General features: G+C 37.1%; 1 protein-coding gene across 3 annotated transcripts in view; it reads left to right on the forward strand.

Moving 5' to 3' along the window:
• The first annotated feature begins 811 nt into the window (after window positions 1-811).
• Window positions 812-21,578, forward strand: part of Il7 (interleukin 7) — a 39,533-nt gene continuing 18,766 nt past the window's right edge. For 2 of the 3 annotated variants that reach the window (XM_036179776.1, XM_036179777.1), the window contains exons 1-3: window positions 812-821; window positions 6,951-7,084; window positions 9,200-9,202. In XM_036179776.1, coding sequence (XP_036035669.1) covers window positions 812-821; window positions 6,951-7,084; window positions 9,200-9,202 — 147 coding nt within the window. The remainder of the gene's footprint in view (window positions 822-6,950; window positions 7,085-9,199; window positions 9,203-21,578) is intronic. The other variant, XM_036179775.1, reaches the window with a different exon arrangement.

The following is a 21,578-nucleotide window of genomic DNA, read 5'->3' on the forward strand; positions in this document are numbered from 1 at the left end:
AGTTTTTTGAAGCTACCACTTACCCACTAGACTAGGTGAGTTCACAAGAATTATTTTTTCTTAAACTCTCACCTGAGCAGGTGCATTGCACAGAAGACAGGAGGAAAGAAACTAGTTAGAGAGCTTGGAGGGGCAGAGGGCGTGACCCTCTTAATCATTCTTCACTTCCTTTTTTTTTTTTTTTTTTTAAGATGACTTGGCAATGTCCGCCACATCGGGCCGGCAGAAGCAGAGACGCCTCCTCAGTGGAACTGACACGCAATAGAGAGCTTTCACACTGCTGCACAATTGTGGCTTTTGTGGACATATTATTAACCGGTGGCTTTTAGCTCCCACTCTCCCAGAGTTGCCAAAGCGGTTACAAATCATTTGGAAAGCGTTTTAGCCGAATCTCTCTGATCCAGAAGGCCAGCTGGCTTCTGCTGAGGTACTGTACTTTCGAAATTTGCAGCGACTACAGATCCTGGTCCAGGTGCATGGGGAAGACGCTAAGAGTATAAACCCAAACATTGAACCTGAAGACCCGCGCAAAGCAGAAACTGAAAGTGCCCTGCCTACTCTGCCGGCAGAGTCTACGGAAGTTATGGCAAAGCCAGAGCGCCTGGCCAGCCAGTGATGCATGCGGCCCCTCCTGGGATGGATGGATTGGGCGCCGCGTGGACGAGAGGAACCAGCTGCCCGAACTGCCCTGCTCAGCACCGGTGTGCGGCCACTCGGCGGATGACTGGGGTCCCGGGCGTCATTATGGGTGGAGAGAGCTCCCTCCTGCTGCAGCCCCAATCATCATGACTACATCCACCTCCCACAGACCATGTTCCATGGTAAGCGCTGCTCTCCGGTGCGCAAGTAACAGCGCCCATCGCGTCGGGGATTCTAGGACACTCCGGGACGCGCCACCCGCCCCCGCACGTCCGGGAATAGCCCGGCCTTGCACTTTGGACCGACCGGGAGCATGGCCTCTCCCATGGTCAGCCACTACCCGCGCTGAGCTCGGTGGCCCAGAGCCATAGGCACCTGGGTGTACAAGCCGGGGCAGGCGGGGAGGAGCCGTTCGCAACGCCGGCTTCCGATCCCCAGACCTAGAGCCTCAGTGCAGGAGTCCCGTCGCGGTGGCCGCCTGCAGCCAGGTTTCAGTTGTCAGGGGCTATCAGCCACACTCTGTCCCGAGCCAGCAACAAGCCCAAGCAGCCCTTTCCCTGCTTCCTGGCTGCGCAAAGTTACTCACAAGCTGCCTGGGTTCAGGGAGTCGCTGGACTCTCGTAGCTCACAACTTCATAGAGAATGAGAGTCGCGCCCGGGAATGCGCTTTTAAACCCTAAAGGACAGGTCACTGGAAAACCCCCTCTTCTCCCCTCAGTAATTCTGGGAGTTTCCGACCCAGGCTGTATGTTGCATTGTTTGCTGGGAACCCAAGTCCTGGGGCTGCAATTGCAAAATGCCAGATTTTCTTCCCCCTTCTACATATTTGCTACAAAAGGGAGACAGAACTGTAAGTACCCATGAATACAAATTCTTAGCCCCCCGCCCCATCAAATCTAATAGCTTTGTTTTTGATTGAAATAAGGTCTTAAAAATGGGCAAGAATAGAATTGACAGTAGCTGGAATTCACTTGCAGCTAGAACTAAAATATAAATAAATAAACAAATGCTGTAAGAGCCTAGAGGAGTACAGAATGGAGTGTGAGGAGAGAGGATCTACTTGAGGAAACACAGTCAATACTTCCTCCAGCAAGAGAACCTCCTGGGTGCAGGAGCTGGGAGCCTTCCCGATGCTCCTCCTTGGGAAAGTCTGTTGTTGCTTTCCTGGCCACTCCTTTAGGTCCAGTCATTTTCCATCTCTTAGGCACCAGAGAACCAAGAACTGGCAAATGGAGTACTTGTCAGAAACCAAATAAAAGACGTGGAGACATGAGAGACTATCCAAGGAGACATAGAAGATCTCTCTGTAAGGGAGTTTAATTATAAGGAGAAAGAGTGTATCCCTGTCTCCTTCGCAACGCCCTTGGTTCTGAACTTCCTTCTTTCTGCTTCATTCCTGACTTTAGTCTTTCATTTACCTATGGTCTGGGGACACAAAAGGACAAAAGAAGGCAAAGGTGTGTAATTTAAATACAGAGGCTTAATTTCTTGTCCATGTTAGTTATGCATCATAAGGTGTTAGTAAACAGAGCATGAAAATGTTAAATTCTTGAAGTTAAAATGAGTGGCTTTCTTCATTTTTGTTCCAAAATACACTCACTAGAAGCTTAAGCTCAATCAAGACTGTGTACTGTGCTATTCTTGTTTCCACCCCATTATTTGGGGCAGTAAGTTGGTGAAGATTCCCTAGCTGACCTTCCGTTGTGCTGCCCCATTTAAGAATTTTATTAGACATGCATGCCAATAAAGTGAACTAATGAGGAACACGGAGAATTAAGAATGAATAGTAAACTGGAAGAGCTCTAAAGGAGAATTAGAAATTTCATATCAGTGTATGTACATCTTAATCAAAAAATGGAAAGTTCTTTCATAAAACCAAATTGGCCCATGGTTATAAAATATTTTTATCCTGACTCTTGACAAATAACTTTATAATATAGTCAAAATTTACCCTTTTCCCTTGAAATAGGAGCAGACGCTGTAGTTTCAGAGCTTGGCCAGGAAGTGCCCTGGGGAAGTTCATGAAGAAGACAATGATTTTTTTTTTTAACTTCTTTTGACTATCTATACATGCAGTTACTATTGTAGGAAGTGTAGTTGAGTAGCTAAAAGCTTACCTCCACAAGTCAACCTGAGTATGTCAGATGTGAGTCCTGGCTTCTCCTAGAAACACTATTTTGGAGAATTGTTCTTTGGGCTCCAGATTCTCCACTGTAAAATGTGAATGCATGAAAACCTGTATGCATGAACATATGAAGTGGCTATAGAATTGAATTCTCTGTTGAAATAGATTTATGAAAGGACATTCAATGAACACTTTTTAATGTGGATGGGAAAAGCCCCCAAGGCCTCAATCTTAGACAAAGGATTACAGGCAACTAAGGATGCTGAGTGTGGGAGAAACAGTCTTCCCCAGGGAAGAGTACACAATTGGTTATCCAAATGGTCAGCTCAGACAACATACATATAACTAAGATTATACAGACTGAGCAGGTTGTGTTTATAAATTTAGGAATAAACACACACACACACACACACACACACACACACACACACACACACAAACACATATACCAACAATGAGAAAAGAGACCATAAATTTGAAATAGAGTAAAGAAAGGTCTATAGGAGGGTTTAGGAGATGAAATGGATGGAAGACATTAAATTATTTTGTAATCTCAAAAACTAAAAGAAACAATTAAAGAAACTAATAAATGACTGGATATGATGGACTGAAGAAGTCAACCTATTTATGTTCACTTTGACCTCATAACTTAAGCAGCTGAAGATTGAATGTATTATTTGGCTGACACTAAAAACCAACAAGAATTTTTCGACAGCTATCATTCTGGTTTAACCAAATTCCCTACTGAAAACAAATTCTCCAGTTTCAAACCCTTTGGGAGATTTACAGACAACCCTATAAGCCAACACATGTCTTGTATTGTTCCTACAGTTTTCTTATCTGTGACCTAATGAAAAGTTCACGGGAAGCTTGGGAGTGTGCTATGAAACAAAAAGAAGCAAAATATGGCAAATATTGAATTCCTTTCCCATTGAAACAACAGCGTTAGAAACACCCAATCTTCATTTGTCACTGTGCATGTATGTGGAATACACACTGCAGTTACAGAAAAAAGAACACATTATTGATGGTAGAGCCAAGAACCTATGAGATATCTTGGGCCCTGGTGTGTTTATGGAATTATGCTTGAGGCAATTTAAATACGAAGGCTTTCTCTATTTGGATGATGAAATAGAATCTCAAAAGGTAAAGTGTTTGAGAGATGAGAGAGAAAAGAGCTACATTAAGAGGTCATTGAAAGTTTTAATTTTAGAGATAAGATACAAGAAGTTTAAATGAATTTCATCTGTTGTGAGTCACATAGCTTACTGTCAGATCAAGACAAGATCCCCAATTCTCTATAATCTAAACTTTCCCTGTGTTGTATTACCCTGGTCTGTCAGTAGCTACCTTGCTCAATTTCAAGGGTCTACAGACAAAGAATTGTATTTTAAGAATAGTTTTAGAATTGAAATTTTCACGTAGTACACATATGCAAAGAATATTCCACCAAACTAATATTGTCAACCATTGACAAAAAAAAAATGCTGTCCAGTGAATTGTAAGTTATATGAATCTGGGAAGCACATATTATTGAAATAAAGAGGAAAACTTTAATCTTATAAAATAAAATAACTTATTAAAACACAGAAAATGGACCTTTGTAATAACATTTATATTGAGATGCAAATTAGTCTCTTCCCTAATGACTTCATCACATTCTTCTTTGAATTCATGGCAATCTCCCATCTCTTTCCTTTGTCTACTCCTCCCAGAGCTTACTTAAGTTTTGGAGACTTGTAAGGCCAAAGATGAAATCAAAATCATGTTGCTATAAAAATTTATGTAGCTATGATAAAATGTGTTAATAATTGATGAGTGTGTATCCTGAGTGAAAGAATGGTAATAGGTGAGGGCTGGATAAATGATATTGTAAGGAAGTGGCTTTCAATCAAAATACCAGTGTGAAGTATGTTATCAAGTGACTGTGGGCATATTAAAATCAAATCTCAATGAGATAGAAGAATCAGGTTAACATCTAACTTAGTAATTGTTGTTTTGTATTACAAACTGTAGGCTAACTTGAAGTTCTCTCTTTCTTTATATATATAATAAAATATGTAGCATATACTTATATCTATACATATATAAATAAGCTTCAGTGATAGATACATAAGATGGTAGATGATAGATAATAGATAGATAGATAGATAGATAGATAGATAGATAGATAGATAGATTTACCTAACAGTCCCCAGCTCAGTAGTACAATTAAAAGCAGCTAGAATCATAATCTTTGATCTAAAATGAATTATTTAGTGGAGAGTTTTGAATAAATTTTATGCCCACTCCTAGATTATTTTCTGAGTGTATCAAGTATTAATTTTATATAAAGATGGGAAGCTATGAATTATGGTGTTGGCAGAAGTTTCTGTCCTGCCAACAGCTCTCAAATAAATACACTGAGGCTTAATATTAATTGTAAATGCTTGGTCAATAGCTCAGGCTTGTTACAAACTAGCCCTTACAACTTAATCCACTTCTGTTAATCTATGTGCTGTCCTGGGGCTTGTGACTTTTACTTCTATCCCATTTTGTGTGTCTGACTTATTCTGCATCTGGCTGATGATCTTCTGACTCTGCCTTTCCTCCTCCCATCATTCTCAGTTTGGCTCTCCCACCTAACTTTATCCTGTCCAGCTATTGGCCAGTCATCTTCTTTATCAAAACAATCACAGTGACAAATCTTCACATTATATGAGGTTTTGACATTAAAATATTATTATATCCTGTCCCTTTCTACCCTCCAACTTCTATATTCCCCCATTATTCTTCAAATTGATGGCCTTCTTTTCTTTGTTAATTCATACACATACATGCAAATGGGGGGAAGAGGAGGAGAGAGAGGGAGGGAGATAGAGGAGAGAGAGATTCATAAATATATAAATATAACCTGCTTGTTCTGTATAATGTCATATATATATATGTATTTCAGGACTAATGACTTGGTAATGGATAATCAATTTGGTAGGGAGGGCTTCTCACTGCCTTAGTTACCTGTTCTTCTTTGTCTACGGTTGAGCCTCTGAGACCCCATAACTTCTACCAAGTCCACTTTCTTTATTTGTAAAAAACATGGATTACTTGTATTATAATTCATGGTGAATATTTCTGCCTTTTTAATATTATTGGATAAAAATATAATAAATGACAACCATATGATACCCTTTAGAGTCTTTTGACTGTTGCTAGTGTCAATTTCTTGGGTTTAAAGAAACACTGTTTAGACTCTAAGAGAAGACACACATGAAATGGTGAGCACAGGAATATTATAATGTTAATTTGTGAAATGCAAATTATATCATTAATACAATTGAGTTCATGGAAAGATAAAAGCAAGACATATGTAGACTCATGAAGAAATGGGTTGGTTTTAATGTTTCTAGGTATCATTTTGGTTTTCATTTTAATTATGTACCCCAGGTGATTTCATTTAAAATTTCATTCCTTTTGATTGGATAGTGGACTCTGATTGGCAAGACTTACCAAAAGTAATCACTTGAGTTGAGCTTTACCTTACATGAAAGGAATTTAAAAAGAACTCTGCTTGGACAGAATCTAGGTCTTAGATAAGAAAATAATAATAAAATACACAGAAGAGTCTTCAAACAGAATTTAACATTATCAGAGTTTGGGGAAGGTAAAACTCTCTAAGCTTCATCCTGACAAACAATGACTCACCATACCGCAACACCAAAGAGTTGCTCCCCCATCACTACCTCCAGAAAAGGACTGGATTTGCCTTCATGAGGACTATGGTGTCTGTATAAATAAACATTCACATGACATCTTTCACATATTTTAAATAATGTGTGACTTTTAGAAACTGTAACATACCTCTTTTCTTGTAAATATATTTTCTTTGGGGGATGTCTGGTAAAAAATTCACCTGGCAAAACTGTCACCACCATCCCCTACTGGATATCTTTCAGAAGTCTTTGATTTCGTTCTAGCTATTTTGCATAAAATGTAGATACAACCTATATACCACCAACAAACCCTAATCCTAAATCACATTGCTGCCCTGCCTTGTCATACAGTTTAATTTTTATAGCTCTTTCTATGCTATGCCATAATTAAGATTATTTTTAAAATTATTAGATGTAGGTGTTAATTCCCAATATATGACAGATATGCTGTAGCATGCTGTGATATCTACCTTGGGCTTATTGACTGTTGGGTTCAGTTTCTTTTAGATATATCTTTGGAATTCCTCCCCTGATCCTTGTTCTGTTGCCTGTCACATCATCTGACTGCCACATTAAAGATAAAGAAGGTAAAGCATATGAGAGTGTGCTGATGATCAGCATCGATGAATTGGTACGTGCTTTTTTGTTTTCCTTACATTTTTCATATACTTGGAAATGTGAATATACTTTTGGTACTCAGTTCTATAATTAGATAGCCACTGTAATTCTTGACAAGAAAGGAGGTAAGTATAGAATAAAATGTAATGAACTAGGAACGATGCACCTTCATGGCTGGCATTACTCTGTCCTTTAGAAATTAAACTTTCCTGGTCACAAAGTCTCACGCTATCCGTTTAGGTCCTGTTCTCATCTTCTACCAGATAAGCAGAACTCATTATGGCCTGAATTTGTTCGCCTCCTGTTTACCCTGTTCATTGTGGAAGGTGCTTCACATTAGGAGACAGAAAGTAACATAATATAATACCTGCAAATAGTGATGGAAAGTAATATACAGCTATTTGATCTCAAGGTGTACATTTGCATATATCTTACTGTGTAGGAGTTTAATTTTCTCTAAGCTAATGGTCACTTGCTGTGAATAAATTATTTTCTTAAGTAATGAATTTTATATCTTCAAGATTTTTATTATGGAACATTTGAGCAAAAAGTAGAAAACTTCCATGTATTCCCCCACCACTGCAGTTTCCACTATTATTATATAGTGGATTTAGCACAATAGATGAACCAATACTAATGTACTCAGGTTTTATTCTATGCTTTATGCAGGTCTTTGGGTTTAGGTAGACAGATAATGCCATATCAGCACAGCATCACACACCATGGCTAACTGCGCTCACCTCCCCCATCCCCCATGTTCAATCAACCCATCCTCTCCCTTCCCAGAATCCCTGGCAACAGTTGATCTGTTAACTGTCTTTCTAGTTTTTCCTGGAATGTTAAGAAGTTGCAATCATGCTCATATTTCAACCTTTCTAAGTTGATTATTTCTCTTAGAAATGTGAGTCAAATTCTTCCTTATAATGTATAAGATACCTACTGTCATCTACTTATCTTATTTGGTGAGGCCTATGAATCCATATCTTTAAGACAGAGTCTCTTAGCTACTACTGTGAGTTGTCTTGCCACCTGCCCATGCTATCCTTTGGTTTCTTTTATCAGAGTTTTTCACTCTTCTCCACACAGATCACATTCCTAATTGGTAGACTTATACTGAAATATTCCATACTTTAGCAGGATTCTAAATAGTGTTGGTTTTTATTTCAAATTGCATTCATTTATTGCAATTTTGTATATACATACAGACATTTTTTATGGTAACCATGTATCTTGCAATTTTTTTTTTTTAAATCACTACTCTGTTCCAGGAGTTTGTTGCTGATGACATTCCTTTGGGGTTTACATGTAGACAATAAAGTAGAATGTAAAAGTTACCATGTAAGGTTGATTTAATCAGTAATCTTACCTTTGTAGTCAGACTAGAACATTGTGTCAAACAAAATCCCTCCCAAATGTTCATATGACAGGAGACATTGTCTTAAAGGTCCATTTCTTTTACTCTACTGTCTCTGCTACATATGTTGAAGTGGACTGATATCTTGGAAAATTATTTTGCCTCTTGAAGAGGCATGAAAAATGCAAAGTGGTTAATTAAAACTGGGACATAAAGTTCCATGTTGTTTGCCAACTGAGAGAAAAAGAAAAGGGTGCCCAACACAGTAATTTCCACATTTTCTGTTTCATGATATTTGGATATTGAGTACATTAAATGTTGCTACTACCTGATCTTTTTCACCAAGATGATATGTCTGATTCAACTGTATCACCTGTGCATAGAAATAATAGTGTTATTTCAACAGCATTCAACAAGCAAAGATGTATATGCAAAAAAAATGTCAAGAGAGGGGCTAAGGGAAGAGGAGATTGTTTGAGTTTAACAGAAGAGGCTTATTTAACCAATTCATAGCACATCTTTTCCTGAAAATACAGAGTAGATGATCTCAACACATTCAGCCAGCAACCAGAGCAGCAGCACCGATGCTACTCCTGAAGGCAAGGTGTGGCTACTTTTACAAAGATGGACTGAGAAGGCATGGGAGAAATTTCTGTAGGTCCAACTGAGCAATGCCATGGCAATATGATCATAAAGATGCTTTCTGTTAATCTGAGGAAAAGGGAAGAGAAAGTCACAGGGAATTGCTACCACCAACAGACCTGCAGAGCAGAGTTAGTCCCTGAGAGCACACTCAAGGATTGACAGACTTTAGTGGGTTTGCCTCTGAAGGAGACCTCAACAGTGCTAGTGTATAGAGACTGCTTGCTGCGATCCGGTGCTCTTCGTCTGCAAAAATCACATTTCATTTTATTAATGTCTATTTGTATGTATCTGTGTGTGAGCAGTGCAAATGCCTCTGATTTCCTACAGAAATCACTTAGGGTATTATGTCCCCTGAAGATGGAGTTACAGGGGGCTGTAAGCCACACAAATTGGTGATGGGAACCAGACCCCAGTCCTCTGCAAGGTCACTGTTCTTGACTGTTGAGCTACCTTTTCAGCCTGCACTACTTATTTTAACTCACATTTCTTCAATTGTTGGTACAAATTATTTTTTTTGTGTGTTTAAAGTCTTATTTGCAGGAGAGTATAGAGAGATAGTTCAAGGGTCAAGCACACTGGCTGCTCTTCCAGAAGGTCCCTGGTTTGATTCCCAGAACCTACATGGCTAACAACCATCGGTAATTCCAGTTCCCTGGGATTGTAGCACTCAGGAGGCAGAGGCAGGTGAAACTGTGAGTTCAAGACTAGCTTGGTCTACAGAGTGAGTTCCAGGAAAGCCAGAACGACACAGAGAAGCCCTGTCTCAAAAAACTAACTGATGATAGATAGATAGATAGATAGATAGATAGATAGATAGATAGATAGATAGATAGATATTCCTTTCAGAATATATCCTTTGGCTGTCCCAGTTATTTGTATGTAGTTGTTCACAGTATATTCTGTATAGTTTTTGTGGTATTAGTTGATGTCTCCTTTTATAGTTCTGATTATACTGATTTAGCTCTTTTCCCTTTTTCTGTAAATAAATATTTCTTAATTTGTTTATATTTTCAAAATATAAACTCATTTACTTGATTTTTTGGTTTATGATTTAATCTATTTTTGCTCTGAAGTTTGTTTCCTACTAACTTCATCTTATTTTGTAGTTTGGAGTCTTTGAGTTGTATTGTTTAGCTTGTCTATTTGAAAATTTTCTATTTACTTTTAATGTATTCATGTACTATTATAAACAAATAACTAATAAAGATGTATCTCATAGATTGTGATACCTATTGCTCTTCCTTTCTTTGATTTCTAGTTTAATTTCATTGTGCTTGGCAAAGAATCATGATATGATTCCCTTTTTTAAATATTATTGATATTTGATTTGTAACCTAACACATGGTCTATGTTATACCTGAGAAAAACCATTGCCATGAGTTTCTGATTAAGCAAGCTTTATTCAGAGGTGCACAAGGGACTGGCCAGACAGCTACTTCACCCTATGTTGGAATTTCAGAGATCAACCACTCACTGGCTTTTGAGGTCCCTTTTATGGGGAAGGGTTAATAGAAAGCAGCTGCGGAGATAACTGTTAGAAAGGAGGCATTAAAAATAAGTGCAAGAATGCATCATGTGGAAGGAGGATCATCAAGGCACCTGGAAGACACATTTTCTAAAGACAGAAGGGCAATCATGTATTTCAGGCTCAGGAGTTTAGCAAGGCAAAGGGATGGGTATACGTCCTGGGGTCTAATGTACAGCATAGGTTGTAAGCATGGTTTGCAGGATACAACAGGCTTAGGAAACAAACTTATTCTCGTAAGGCATGGATATTTAGTAATAATATATGATGATATGGCTCCTTAATAACAATATTACTCCTGTTTTAGTTTCACACTTTTCATTGATTTCACCAGGCTCTGTAAAGACACATGATACTAATTCCTTTTTTTTTAAGGTATTGGTATGTGATTTGTAACCTAACATACTATTTGTTCCAGAGAATGTTCTATGTCCTTATGAAGAAAATGTATATTTTGCTGCTGTTGGTTCAAATATTTTCTAAATACCTGCTTAGGTCCTTTTATTCTATAGTATGGTTCAATTCTAATTCATACTTGCTGATTTTCTGTTTGAAATATTTTCCTACTATGAAAATCAGATGCTAACGTCTCCAACTCACTAGCATTGCACTGAATCTCTACTGTTAGGTCTATGAGTGTCTGCTTTATGTATTGTGTAGTCTACTGTTGGGTGTGTATGTATTTATAATTAATGCATACCCTGCTGATTGCTTTATTATCATATTATAACCCTCATCACTTTATGCTTCTTTACATTGCTCAACTTTCTCCAACGCTTTCAACCCATGCTTGTCTTTGCCAGTGAAGTGGGTTTCCAACAGATAGTTGTATAACTGGGTCTTGCTTTTTTGTTACTGTTGTTCATTCAGTGAATCTCTGTCTTTTGATTGGTGACTTACATGTTCTGATAGTCAAGGTTATTATCTACAAATTTAAGCTTCCTTTAATCATTTTGTTGTTTTATTTTTCTGTTTGATAAGATATATCTAGCCATATAACCCAGGTTGGCAGCAAATTCAGAATCCTCTGGACTCTGCTTTCCAAGTCCTGAGATTACAGGTGTGAGCTCTCATGCCAAGCCATTTTACTGTTGTCTTAACTGTTTCATGTATCCTTCATTTCTTCCCACATCAATTAATTATCTTGTAGATTAGTGCCTCTCCGATTATTCAAGGCTTTAATCTCTTTCTCTTCCATGTTTTTGTTCTATCTATGAATTTGTACAGTGGTATATTTTCAGAACAGTGAAGGACTCTGGTCTGGTGGTGGTGAATTCTGTCAGTTTTTGCTTTTCTAGAAAAACTTACTTCTCTTTTATTTACAAATGATAGGTTTGAATGATTATACTAATCTTGATTGGCTGTTTAAAAAAAATCAGAGATTTAATATATCATTCCATTCCATGTAGGAAGGCTGTGGAAACATCTGCTGCCAGTCTAATGAGGTTTCAGTTATTAGTGGCAATTTTTCCTGCACTGGTTTTAGAGTTCCATGTGTCCTGTACTTTCACATTTTGAATATAGAATTATGCTGGAGACAGTCTTCTTTGAGTCTAGTCAGGATCCTTTGAGCTCCTTGGATCTGGTTGTCTGTGTCCAAATTTGAAGATGTGGGGGGACTCTTTAGCTTTCATTTTGTTAAATGTCTTTCTGGATGTGTGTTCTCCTAGAGTTTCTGTAATATAAATAATTGTTCTCTTAATGGTGTCTTAAATATTTTAATATAGCTATGTACTTCAATTCTTCTTTTTTATTTCCTTATTTTTTTTCTGTTGCTTTCTTTTTTATTTTGTTTTGTTTTTCTCATTTCATTGTGTCACCTATCCACATCCTCTTGGGTGTCACTGAGATTCTCTAACCTCCTTATTTGGATTCTTTTTTCAAGCATTTTGTAGATTTCCTTACAATTGCGATCTTTTCCTGGAGAATCAGTCTATTCTCTCTGGAGGTATCATAGTTCCTTGGCTTTCCATGAACCTTAGGTCCCTCTAGTGATTTCTGCACATATAATGAAACACTTCTCTTATTTTGTTGAGTATCCTTTGTATGAGAACAATTTTTTTCATTTAAAAAAATATAAAGTGTCAGTTGATCCTTCATCTGACTGCAGATGACTTAAAAGTTTAGTGTCCGTGTGAAATATTTAGGTATAACCAATGTCAAAGAGTCTATGAGTGTCTTGATGATCTATATTGAAGTGACTCATGAATGTAGTAGTCCATAGTTTAAGATGATGTGAACTTCTAAATGTATATGTCATCAGGCCCTACAGAAGCAAGCACTTGTGGAACTTTGATAATGTTATGGCAATAATCATGGTTATGCTGATGCACAGTCTGTAGAACTGTCTGCAAGTACAAGACAGGAATGGGTGATGACAGGTGTTAGGGAAACATCCATCATTCTCATTCTAAAGCTACAGAAAATAGAGAATTATCTTCTCCAGGTCCTGTGAAATGAGCATGGTAATGCTCTTGTGTATGGTACTGGAAAAATGCTGTGTTTTGGTTACAAACCAAGAAGGAATCCTTTTAGAGTACATGTGGGACAAGCACAATGACACCAGTGAAATTTGCACCATTGGTTCTGGTCAAAGCCCATGGACTGTGGAAGAGACCACCTTTAGATTTTGTGGAGACAAATGTAAATGTTACTACAAATTGTGATCCTGGTGCCTGGAGTCCTGGAGCTTCCAGATATTTATTTGATATTTTTTAGATATAGCATCACAAATGTCAGTGATGCTGGAACTTCTGAGATGTCCTTGAAATATAACACACACACACACACACACACACACACACACACACACACACACACACTTCCTCAATTCCTATTGAATAAACATGGGTGATATTAACTTCAAACCTAGGCCATAGCTTGAAGAGAAGAACTTCAATACATTTACGGGAATGTGTGAAAGTAGTAACAGAGTTTGTAGACTGGATTGTCACAGTTTTTTCACTGAAAGATATAAACAAGTTTGCCCCATTGTCCTTCAAATCAAGTACAGGTAGTATGTGGATCTTGTAGGATTCTGGAACTATAAAATGCTGAGGGATATGGTATTTGTCTTGTGAAGCACAAGAGGACCACAGTTCTTGGTGGGATCGTAGGCTCTCATAACATCAGCTAGGGCTTCAAGCATTATATTAATTAAGAAAAGGAATGTAGGTATCCTCGGCCCATTCTTGATTTTAGAGGAAATGCTCTGTTTGTCTCCACTTAATACCATAATAACTTTTAAGTTTGTTGTATATAGTCTTTTCATCAAGTATCAGGAACTTTCCGATATGGGTAAGTTTGGATAGTTTTATAAGTGTTATATCCATTACAACCATTTTGTTTAACCCTAACCTGTATGGTTGCACTGTTGAATTCTTAGGCATCAGAACAAGCTTCTGACTATATTTCAAAATAGCATCATTGCTAGAAATGGGAGTGTGTGAGAATGGCTCAGTCTAATTATTGTCACTGAAAAAGTGTCTTAATCTTATAAATTACGTTCTAATGACTAATAAGTTTGTAACTTCCTATGTCTTTGCCTTCTATTTCTTTTCTGGGGTCTTCACAGGCTGAATCTCTAACTTTGTGCTTATAGCTTTCAAAGAGCTTTTGATCCACACTTATTCTCTGAACTTTAAAAACCATTTAATTTAAAAAAAAACATTTAATTCAAATATCAATAGAAATATCTAGCCATCTGTCCTGTATAGTCTACAGAGCTAATTACTTTTATTCTGTTCTGCTTCTGTTTACTCTTAGTTAATTCGTTAGCATTTGACCTATCATTGAATCTGACCTCGCAGACAACCCTTAACACCCCCCTCTCATTCATCTCATTTATCATTAAATTTCTTACCATTCAATACATTTCCTTAACATTTGCATAGTCCTATTCGTGATATTGACTTTCCATGTAAATGATCTGGACAGGTCATCTCCTGATCCCCTGAGACTACTTCCATAGCAGGGCCCTGGCTCATATCCCAGCCTCTGGTGCTCATCTTTCTACTTTCTGACATTTGAGTATTTTTCCTAATATTCTTCCTTAAGCACTGTACTCTATTGTATTTAACAACTCTTTCAAGCTGTGGGCACAACTTTGCATTTTATTGATTTACTAACACAAGTAATAAATTAACGAAAAATCAAATTATGTCTAAGTAGGGATGGCAAGACAGCTTGATGGGTAAAACTATTCAACACTTAAAAAGTATAGCCTGGCAACCTACGTGCAGTTATTGGGATTCACGTAAACGTAGAAGAGAGCCAATTCTGCAAAGTTGTCTTCTGGCATCCATGCATTATAAATCTACATACATAAAAATTATAAATTTGAAAAAATTACAATTCTGAATATGCTATTTAAATGTTTTCAATTAACAAAAAAATTAAATTGGCCATAATAGAAATTAAATTATATTCAGTTAGGCTAGATTATAAAACATTTCTTATATGTAAATATAGGAACACAAATGAGGGGCTGGAGAGATGGCTCAGCAGTTAAGAGCACTGAACCCAGGTTCTTTTACAGGACCCAGGTTCAATTCTCAGTATCTACATGGCAACTCACAGGTGTCTGTAACTCCAGTTCCTAGGTATTCAACATCCTCATGCAGTCAAAACACCAATGCACATAAATCAAAAATATATATTAAAAAGAGTATGAATGAATGCATCATAACTTAAGAAAATGAGTTGTCCTTCAAGAGGTAAGTCTTTTTTGCTTCACAATTAATTGTTTTTTTTTTTTAATGCCAATTAAAAGACAAAGTCAGGCTGAAGAAATGACCAGTGGTTAAGAGCACATACTGTTCTTGCAGAGGACCCAAGCTTGGATTCCAACACCAACATCCATGTCTCACAAGTACTTTTCATTCCAGCTTGCTCCATAGAAGCTGATGCTCTCTTCTAACATCTGTAGGTGCCTGTACTCACATAAACATGTCCAGACACAGATACACACACACACACACACACACACACACACACACACACACACACACAAAATCTTTAAAAAAATCTGAGTGTATCTTTTTGAAAGATTCAACAATGTGTTGTCTACAAGAAATTCATTTTTAAAGTAAATGAATCCATAGATTAAAAGTAGAGGGAAGGAGAACGATAAAGTTGAAATGACTGTATTTATTTCACATAGAGCTAAGTCAAGGCCAATGATGATTGTCAAGGATAAAAATTGCCATTATACAATAATAAAAGTGTCCTTGTTCTGGAAGGAACAATAATCCTAAATGAACATGTGTCTTAAAAGGCATCAAAATCTGGTGCTAAGAATAATAAATTGCAGTGTTCCAAAACTCTCGGTAGCTAGGCAACTAGTTTTCCCCTTCCTTGAAATAAAAACAACACTTGTTAAATACAGTTTGAATACATTTGTAGATTACTAATAAAGATTGATATTATGTGTTTGTGTCCATGGTCACGCAGTCTAAATTACCCAAGTTTTAGGTCTATTTCATTAGATTAGCAGTTCCTCTTTCACATCCTTCAGAGGTTCCATAGTTCTTCCAATTATTGTATACTGTTCTGTGAGTCTCTCTTGACGGTCTTGTGCATCCTGTGTCCATTGCTTCTAAGCTGGTGCCCAACAGTTACTTAATATATTATTTCATCACTAAAGAGCTTCCCATCTTTTATTAAAAATGAAAATAGGACACCAGATGACAGGAAAATTCTGAACAATCATAGACATTAATTCAGAAATAATGATGTATGCTAAAAAGCTCAAATGTAACTGAATAATTTGGCATGGAGAATTTTTTAAATTGCCAACTAGATATGTTCTATTTGACCTCATAACCTGTAAATTTGATGAGTTATCATTTCCATGATTATTTTAACCTTAAGATGCAGATTTTGTTAACTTAATCCGCTGTTGTGTTAACTATTGAACCCAGGGATTCATGCATGCAAGCAAATCCCCTGTCATTTGAACTATACATTTGAGCCTTCTGATAGAGATTTTACTCACATACATGCCATACAATCACTTAAGGTCTTAACAGTAGGACACTTGTCGAACTGGTAAAAGAAGAGGGAACAGTGATTTTTAAACAAGGAGAGAACTTGAAGAACAGCTGCTGGATTAAAGAAGGCTACATTAGAAAGGATGTTGGCATCCACAGGACCAGAGAGAGTTCCCTGATTATTGTCACTGAAGAGTGGAGACCTCAGCCTAAAGATTGAAGATAGCAGACAGAATCACAAGTAGAACATCATGAAGGTATCTCCTTCCCCAAGCCTCAATCTTGACCTACAGTTAGAATGAGGTGAATGAGCTAACAGATGGAATTATTCTGGAAGCAAATCCTTCCCTTAGCCTCCATTTAAGCACTTAGGCTGTCCAGCACCTGGATTTCATTCACATGACACTTTGAATTATAACCCAACAGAATATCCCTAGACTTTCCTCAGGAAAAAAAAATGGGTTCTTGTTTGTTTGTAAACCATTATGGTTTTAGTAAATGGTAATAATGAAATTAAAAAGAATAATAAATTGCATGAAAAAATAATAAATTTACTATTAAAATACTTTAACTTTTTAGTGCTAATTGACAGATTCAGCCAAGGGAAAAATCAAAATCAGAAACATATCATTGAGCTGAAAGGCACTATAAATCACCCAATCTAATTTCATTTATAATGTACTTCAGCACACAAGAGCATACAACATTTTTTTTCACAAGCTCACATGTTGGGACATTCATCAAAACTGAATATATTTGGGGAGAGAAAGTACATTTCAATTTTTTTTAAAGTGAAAACCATGTGAAATATACTCTGAAATCAAAACATAATTAATCTGGAAATGAACAGAATATCAGAAAGACAGATAGAAAACAAAAGGAGATTACACAACTTCAGATAGTGTGGACCTATCATGACTTCTCCATATTAATTAGAAGTTTTTGAATTGAATGAAATGAATATTTTCATTGAAATAGTGGTGGGTCACAGTGAGAGCTTTTCAAGCATTGGTTGTATGCATTAAGAAAGATTGGTCATAGGAAATGACCAACCCAAGCTTCCAACTTAGAAAATTAGAAAGGAGAACATCATAACTATTTGGAAAAAAAGAAATACTAATGATTGGAGTGGAAAGTGAAAAAAGGAAATACTAATCTGTCTCTTCCTGACTTCTGTAGAATCAATGCAATTCCATGCTAAACCAGTCAGGTTTGTTTGTGACACCTGAAACTGAGTTTTTAAAAGGGATTTATTTTTATTTATTTGTGTGTGTGTGTGTATGTGTGTGTGTATGTGTGTGTGTGTATATGTGTGTGTATGTGTGTATATATGTGTGTGTATGTGTGTATGTGTGTGTATATGTGTGTATGTGTGTATGTATGTGTGTGTATGTGTGTGTATGTTTACGTGTGTGTGTGTGTGTGTGTGTGTGTGTGTGTGTGTGACAATGTGTACTACATATATGCTGGTGCCTGTGGTGAGCAGAGAACTTTGGAGCCGCTGCAGCTGGAGTTACAGTTGGTTGTGCGCCATCTGACATAGGCGCTGAGAACCGACCTTTGACCTTCTCCAGAAGCAGTAAGCACTCAATTGCTGAGTCTCACCTCCATTCTTTGTGACTAGATTTAAAGATTATAAAATACCAAATTTTGTTTTAAATAACCAGTGTATCACTGAATCAAAACACAGTGAATTGACGCTATATAAATTAAAGATAAGACTAGAAGAATCAAAACAGTATATACTGAACAATTGAACATTCATATTTGAAACAATGCAACAAAACTAAGCAGATCATACATTTCCCCTCCAAGTTAGCATAAGGACATATATATGTACATGTGTGTGTGTGTGTATATATATATATATACGTGTGTGTGTATATATATATATATATATATATATATATATATATATATATATATATATAAAACAAGTGCTACAAACACACCATAAAAGCCACAGAAAATAATCAAAGAGAAAAACATGGGCTTTACTGGATTTGATATGACATGCTATTCAAGAAAACGATGATAATGGGTATTCATTAAATTTTATACTTTATACACACTTGAAAACTCCTAGAACTCTGCAGCACAAAGGGTGAAGGAATGTATCTCTGAAATTAAGTGGACAGTAATGACTCAGCATTGGCTTGTGAACTATAGTAGAGATGTTTCACTAATGTAAGATATTAAAAATTGGGAAAATTAGGCAGAGAGAAGAATATGTGAATCTCTAGTTTTTCTATAAAGCTAAAATGTTTTCATAATGTTTACAAAACATAAGATAAATATAATTTCATACAATTAAATAAAGACTGGCAGTATTTATCTGAATTCTCTAAATCTCACCTCTTTTGGAACACAACTAGTTTCCAGGGAGGAAGTAATTTCCACTCTATAACTAGCATGACGGGAGTAAGAACACTCTCATTTGGGCATGAACTTAAAGGCCACAGACCATGTATCTCATCATGGGAGTCAGTTCACCACACCCATGACATATTATAACAGAAAACAAACCATCAGATGGGAGCACAGGAGTGATGATGTGGAAAGCTATTCTGGTGCACTTTCTTTCCATTCTGCTGTAAGATAAAAATTGAGAAAGGCGGAGAGTAAGAAAAGGTGAGAAAGTGAGGAACAGCCCAAGACAGTGTTCAAAATCCAAGGAAGCAAGAGAAGGAGTGCAGAAGTGCAGTGCCTGTCAGTTGGTCGCCGCAAGGTCGCTTGATGAGCCTTCCTGCCTGCCTGCCTGACTTCCTGCCTGCCTGCCTGCCTTCCTTCCTTAATGCCTGCCTTCCTGCCTGCCTGCCTGCCTTCCTTCCTGCCTGCCTGCCTGCCTTCCTGCCTGCCTGCCTGCCTTCCTGCCTGCCTGCCTGACTTCCTGCCTGCCTGCCTGACTTCCTTCCTTAATGCCTACCTCCCTCCCTTCTTTCCATCCATTCTTTTCTCCTCCTCTCTCTCCCTCCCCCCCCCCCCCTCCTCCTCCTCCTTCTTCATCTTTTTTTTTTTTTTTTTTTTTTTTTGAGACAGGGTTTCTCTGTGCAACAGCCCTGGCTGTCCCTGGAACTCAGTTTGTAGAGCAGGCTGACCTCCAACTCACAGAGATCTGCCTGCCTCTGACCTCTCAAGTGCTGAGATTAAAGGCATGTGCCACCATGCCTAGATTTATTCACTTATTTCTACTATCAGAAGTTTTCCTCTCTGTTATGTTGTCAATTAATTTTCTTTCCTCATGACTCTTAAAAACTGTCCAGAATTGCTTTATTTGTGAGTACAGATTCTGTCTTGTAAGTCACTACATCTTCACCACCAAATATGCTTCTTAACTAATGTTTATTGACTAAGTTAATCACTGAATATACTTTATTATATTACACTAAAGTATATAAACTTTTAAAAATTATACTATAAAGATATTGACATGCAGGAGTGGCTGTCCTTTCTCATGGCCATATCAAAGTAACAAGAGTGGGTGGTTAATAAACAATAGGAAGGAGACAATGGTAAAAGCATGGTAAGAGCACTCCCTGGTTGCCCACATTGGCCTTTGCATGGCTTTACACTGTAGAAACAGCACAAGAGAGCTTTCTGAGGTCTCTTTTGTTAGAGCGCTAACTCCATTCTTGACAGCTCTATCCTCATGACATAATTGCTTTCCAGAGCCCCTACCTCATCACACTGAGAGTTAAGATTTCAACAATTGAGTCTGGGTTCACATAAACCTTTAGACCATAACAGCCACAGTGTAAAACAGTTATATGACTTACATTATTTACATATTCTTTATATGAATTGAGTATAATAATTATCATAACTGTTGGCTTATGTCCTTGTAGTCTGACTAGTAAGTTGCTTATTGTTGCTGGACCAAGCTGTAGAATAAAGAACTCCTTTCTCATTCTGAGTGATAGCTTAGTCTACCAAATTGGACTGTGTTGCTTCACTTGGCAACTCTTTTTAGAAATATTTCTTCTACTGGTGATAACCTCACTTCTGCTTTCTAGAATCTTTAAATATATTCAACCCGGTACTTGACTCTGTACTTTGTATCCTTAAAATAGACCTAGGAGGGCAAAAGGAATATACTTCACTGGTAGAGCATTGTGCTAAGATGTGAAAGGTCTTAGGCTAATCACTTTGTAATCATACACATATACATACACACACAAACACACACACACACACACACACACACACATACACTCACACACAGCATACCACAGCATACACACAATGATCCAGAGATTAAATCATAATATAAAGCTCATCTAGTTATAAACAGTTATAAAGTAAAGCATATAAGCAGTAATTATTACAAAATCATATTTAGTATTTTTTAATTGCTGATTTGGTTGCCACTTTAACACAGTATTCAGCTATTACAGCATATTAACCTTAAGATTGATTATTGATTATCATCTCCTCAGGTACAAAAAATAGGGTCTCAATCAATTTTTTCAGACTTCTTGAAAACCTTATGTTCCTTTATGGTTCATTCAATTAAATGTGAAACAGCATTTACTAATTGTAATCTGCCAAAGGAGAGATGAATGATGTATTCTACTTCTAATGGACTGCAGTGACTAAAGGAATTTCAATTTTAATAGGACACTGGAGAATGACTAGATAAAAAGGAGACAAAACTAAAAGAGAGTTGTCCCACATTGGAAAAACTGCTCCAGTGAGGCCTGGAATCCTGGACCTGCAATGAAGTCTTTTATGTTTTTATGAAATACTTCTTATGGGTTGTACATAAACTGTTAAATAATATATGCAACTATACAAAAGAATGGTCTGCCATCCTGAATCTGAGGCCTATAAAGTAAACAGTTTAAAGGAGAGATAAGACTCTTGAAGAAATAATTACAAAACATGGGATGACTGTAGTTTAAAATGTTGAAGGTAACAACTAATCTGACTTGGCTGATGAGTACTTATACCTACCTGTGGCAAGAACTCAGATGGAAATCTGAGTATGTATACA

Source organism: Onychomys torridus, chromosome 2 (assembly GCF_903995425.1).
Source record: "Onychomys torridus chromosome 2, mOncTor1.1, whole genome shotgun sequence".
Lineage (NCBI taxonomy): Eukaryota > Metazoa > Chordata > Mammalia > Rodentia > Cricetidae > Onychomys > Onychomys torridus.